Source organism: Octodon degus, unplaced genomic scaffold (genome assembly GCF_000260255.1).
Source record: "Octodon degus isolate 3935 unplaced genomic scaffold, OctDeg1.0 scaffold00007, whole genome shotgun sequence".
NCBI lineage: Eukaryota > Metazoa > Chordata > Mammalia > Rodentia > Octodontidae > Octodon > Octodon degus.
Window position 1 is genome coordinate 25,400,830 of NW_004524583.1, and position 3,014 is coordinate 25,403,843.

General features: G+C 44.7%; 2 protein-coding genes across 4 annotated transcripts in view; one reads left to right on the forward strand and one right to left on the reverse strand.

Moving 5' to 3' along the window:
- Exoc5 (exocyst complex component 5) overlaps positions 1 to 184 on the reverse strand; it is a 78,838-nt gene extending 78,654 nt beyond the window's left edge. Inside the window, exon 1 of the mRNA XM_023701661.1 lies at positions 63 to 184. Within this exon, the coding sequence (XP_023557429.1) occupies positions 63 to 89 (27 nt within the window). The 5' untranslated portion in view covers positions 90 to 184. The remainder of the gene's footprint in view (positions 1 to 62) is intronic.
- A 374-nt stretch (positions 185 to 558) lies between these two features.
- Ap5m1 (adaptor related protein complex 5 mu 1 subunit) overlaps positions 559 to 3,014 on the forward strand; it is a 22,806-nt gene continuing 20,350 nt past the window's right edge. For all 3 annotated transcript variants that reach the window (XM_004624820.2, XM_023703113.1, XM_023703109.1), the window contains exon 1: positions 559 to 756. In XM_004624820.2, the coding sequence (XP_004624877.1) occupies positions 683 to 756 (74 nt within the window). In that variant the 5' untranslated portion in view covers positions 559 to 682. The remainder of the gene's footprint in view (positions 757 to 3,014) is intronic.

Here is a 3,014-nt window from a genome sequence, read left to right on the forward strand (position 1 = left end):
TGCCGAGCGCCCGCCGCCGCCGCCCCTGGGCCTGCCGCTCCCCGGGGAGCCGCGGGACCCACCTCGAAGAGCTCGGCCGTCGTCGCCATCCCGGCCGGCTGGGAGGCTCGCCCGGCGCGGGACGCCGTCTCCGCTTCACATGCTGCGCCTCACCGGCGCCGCGTACAGGTCCCGGCTCGGACGGCCACCCCGCGTTCCCTAGGTCTCGCCGAGCGCAGGCGGGGCACGACAGCGGCCATGAAGCAGAGCCGCAGACGCCTGTCAGCTGCCTCCCGGCGCCGCCCGCGCCGCTCCCATTGTCACCGCCTCGTACGCCGGAAGTGGGACTGCGCGCGCCGGCGAGGCCCAGGAGGGGAGGGCGAGAGGAGCGGACGCCGAGCTCGCGCTGGAGGAGCGCGTGGCTCGGGCGTGTGCGGAAGCTTGGTCCTCGCGGGCCACCACCCCGGAAGTGGACTGAGAGGAAGAAAGTACAAATCGAGTGTTTGGGGGATTGAAGGTTTGAATTGTTAGAACGTCGAAGATTTGCGTTGACCAGGAAGCACTCTGAGGTTCTGGTCATCTCCCTGTAGGCCTGATCTTCGAAGAGCCCGCCTGGGGCTTCTGGTAAGAGTTCGCCAGAACGTTGTTGCTCGGTGGCGACCGTAATTCGGAGCTGTGCTGACTGACGCTGCAGCGGGTTACCATGGCCCTGCGGGGCGTGTGGCTCGTACGCCCCGAACCGGGAACTGCGCTCTGTGGCTCCGTGAGATTCTCCAGGTAAAGGCGCGTCTGAATCCTCAGGGTCATTTTAAACCCAGTCTGCCACGAATAGCTGAGTGGCCTTGTGCAACCCTTTTTCCTGTTGGATGGGGACGTTAATGACGCTACCTTAACAGTGCCGGCAAAACTAAAGGAGCTGTCGCTTGGTGCGCGTGAATTACTAGGTGTGCTTTCTGCCGTTAGAATTATATCCTAAAATTAACTGCAGGTACTTAGGATTGAGGCGACGAAAAAGGTGTTCAGCGCTAAGTGTGTTTGAGTGATGAAATCATTCAAGGGCATTCAGCTCATTCTTGTGAAGAACCCTTGGCGCACTGTTCCTTGCACTTTACCAGTGTGTCATTTGCCAGAAATCATAGTTTCTAGTGGGTAGTTGATGGAGAAAATAGAGCTAAGAAAAATTCAGTTGAATTCACCCTTTTCTTAGTTGGTGTAAGTGATCTGATCCCACTTTTAGAATTTACTATATTTTATAAAAATAGATGTCTGACAGGGTTCGACTCCCCCCGGGGCACGCTGAGACTGCAATTGAAACTGTGGGCGTGGTGGTGTGCGCCTGTAATCCCAGCTCTTGGGAGGCTGTAAACAGGCAGGTCACTACGAATGGGATCTAGTAGTGAGACCCTGAACACCCTGTAGACCCTTCCCTAATACACAATACATATATATATACATATACACACACATATATACATATATGTATATATGCATACATATATATATATACATATACACACATATATACATATATATCTGAGAAGTGTGCACTTTATTCTAAAATGTGATTGACAATGCAAAAAACCCTTTTTTTTTCTTTTCAAGGCCTATTGGAAGGTTATTTTTGTTGTTGATTTAGCCAACAATTCATTCTTCCCTATGAGTGTGGTTAAAAGTATGAAGTATTTTTCTGTATTCTGTGGGCCGGATTTCCTAACATCTTCCAAGTAGTATATCTTCTATTTATTTGTTTATGGGACTAATGATGTTTATTGCAGTCCTATAAAAACATTGGTCAGTCTCAGTTCTATTCTGACCTTTTTATGTCAATACCATACTGTTTTGTGTGTGTGGTTCTAGAACTTATTATCTCAGAGTGAAGTTTTTTCCTCCTAAATAAGTTCCTTGAGGAAGTCATGCTAGTTTTCAAATGTTTTCTCAATATACTCAGAAGAAGAAAAAAATTAGATGTATTTGGGTGAGCTCTGAACATTCCTATGGAGGCAACAAATTGGATTCAAATAATTCATCCATCACTATAATAGTGTATTAATGAATGAATTAGTGAAATTTTCTTGTAGATTTCTGACCTCTTGGGACTGGTGTTCATGCTAAACAAATAATCACTATCATATTGTCATGTAATACCACAGAGAGTAATGACCCACATTTAAAATTTAATAGGGCAAATGAACTTTACCTAACTACTTATTTCCCACAGTGGAACTTGGTTTAAACTCTGGTTTAAAGATTAACTTTCTAGATACTGTCCTAATATAAGCTTAAGTCTGCGTTACGTTGATCTAATCTAGCTGTAGAGATATTTAAGGTTTAAATCTTCATCTAGAAAAATTATATAGTGCTGTGGAGATAGCTCAGCAGCCTAAGCGCCTGCCGAGGCAAGCACAGGGACCCGGATTCAAGCCCCAGTACTGAATGCCACTCTGGCACCCACAGAGCCATCCACCAAGATCCGGTGTAATGGCACACCTCTGTAGTCCCAGCACTGGAGAGGCTGAAACAAGAGGATCACTGTTAGTCCAAGCTACATAGCAAGATCCTGTACCAAATAAGTAAGATTTTACAAAAAGAAAAATCTTATAGTAAACGTGAAATGGTAGACTGAATCATCCAACAGAATCTTTATTGAGCACATACTAAGATGTTGTAAGAGTAACTTATCTTTCTGTTCAATCATAAAATTTTTAGGATTCTTATCATCTAGATAACTAGAGACTAAGAGAAATCGCTAATGATGAATTAGCTAATTCTTACCTTTTTCAACCATGAAAATACATCAGAATTTGGAGTGGTTTACTTATATGTATGTGACTTTACATTTGTGTATTTATATATAAAAATTATTAGAAGAGATCATTGTTTTAATAAAGAAAAATACTGTTTTAGCCAGGTATGTTTTATATATAAATTTATTGAGAAAGAAGTACAATGAGACAGTTTCACATCAGGTTAGTAGTCCAAGCCAGGTATGCTTTTGACTCATGATAAACCACTAAGTTTTCTTTTTTGCCACAATC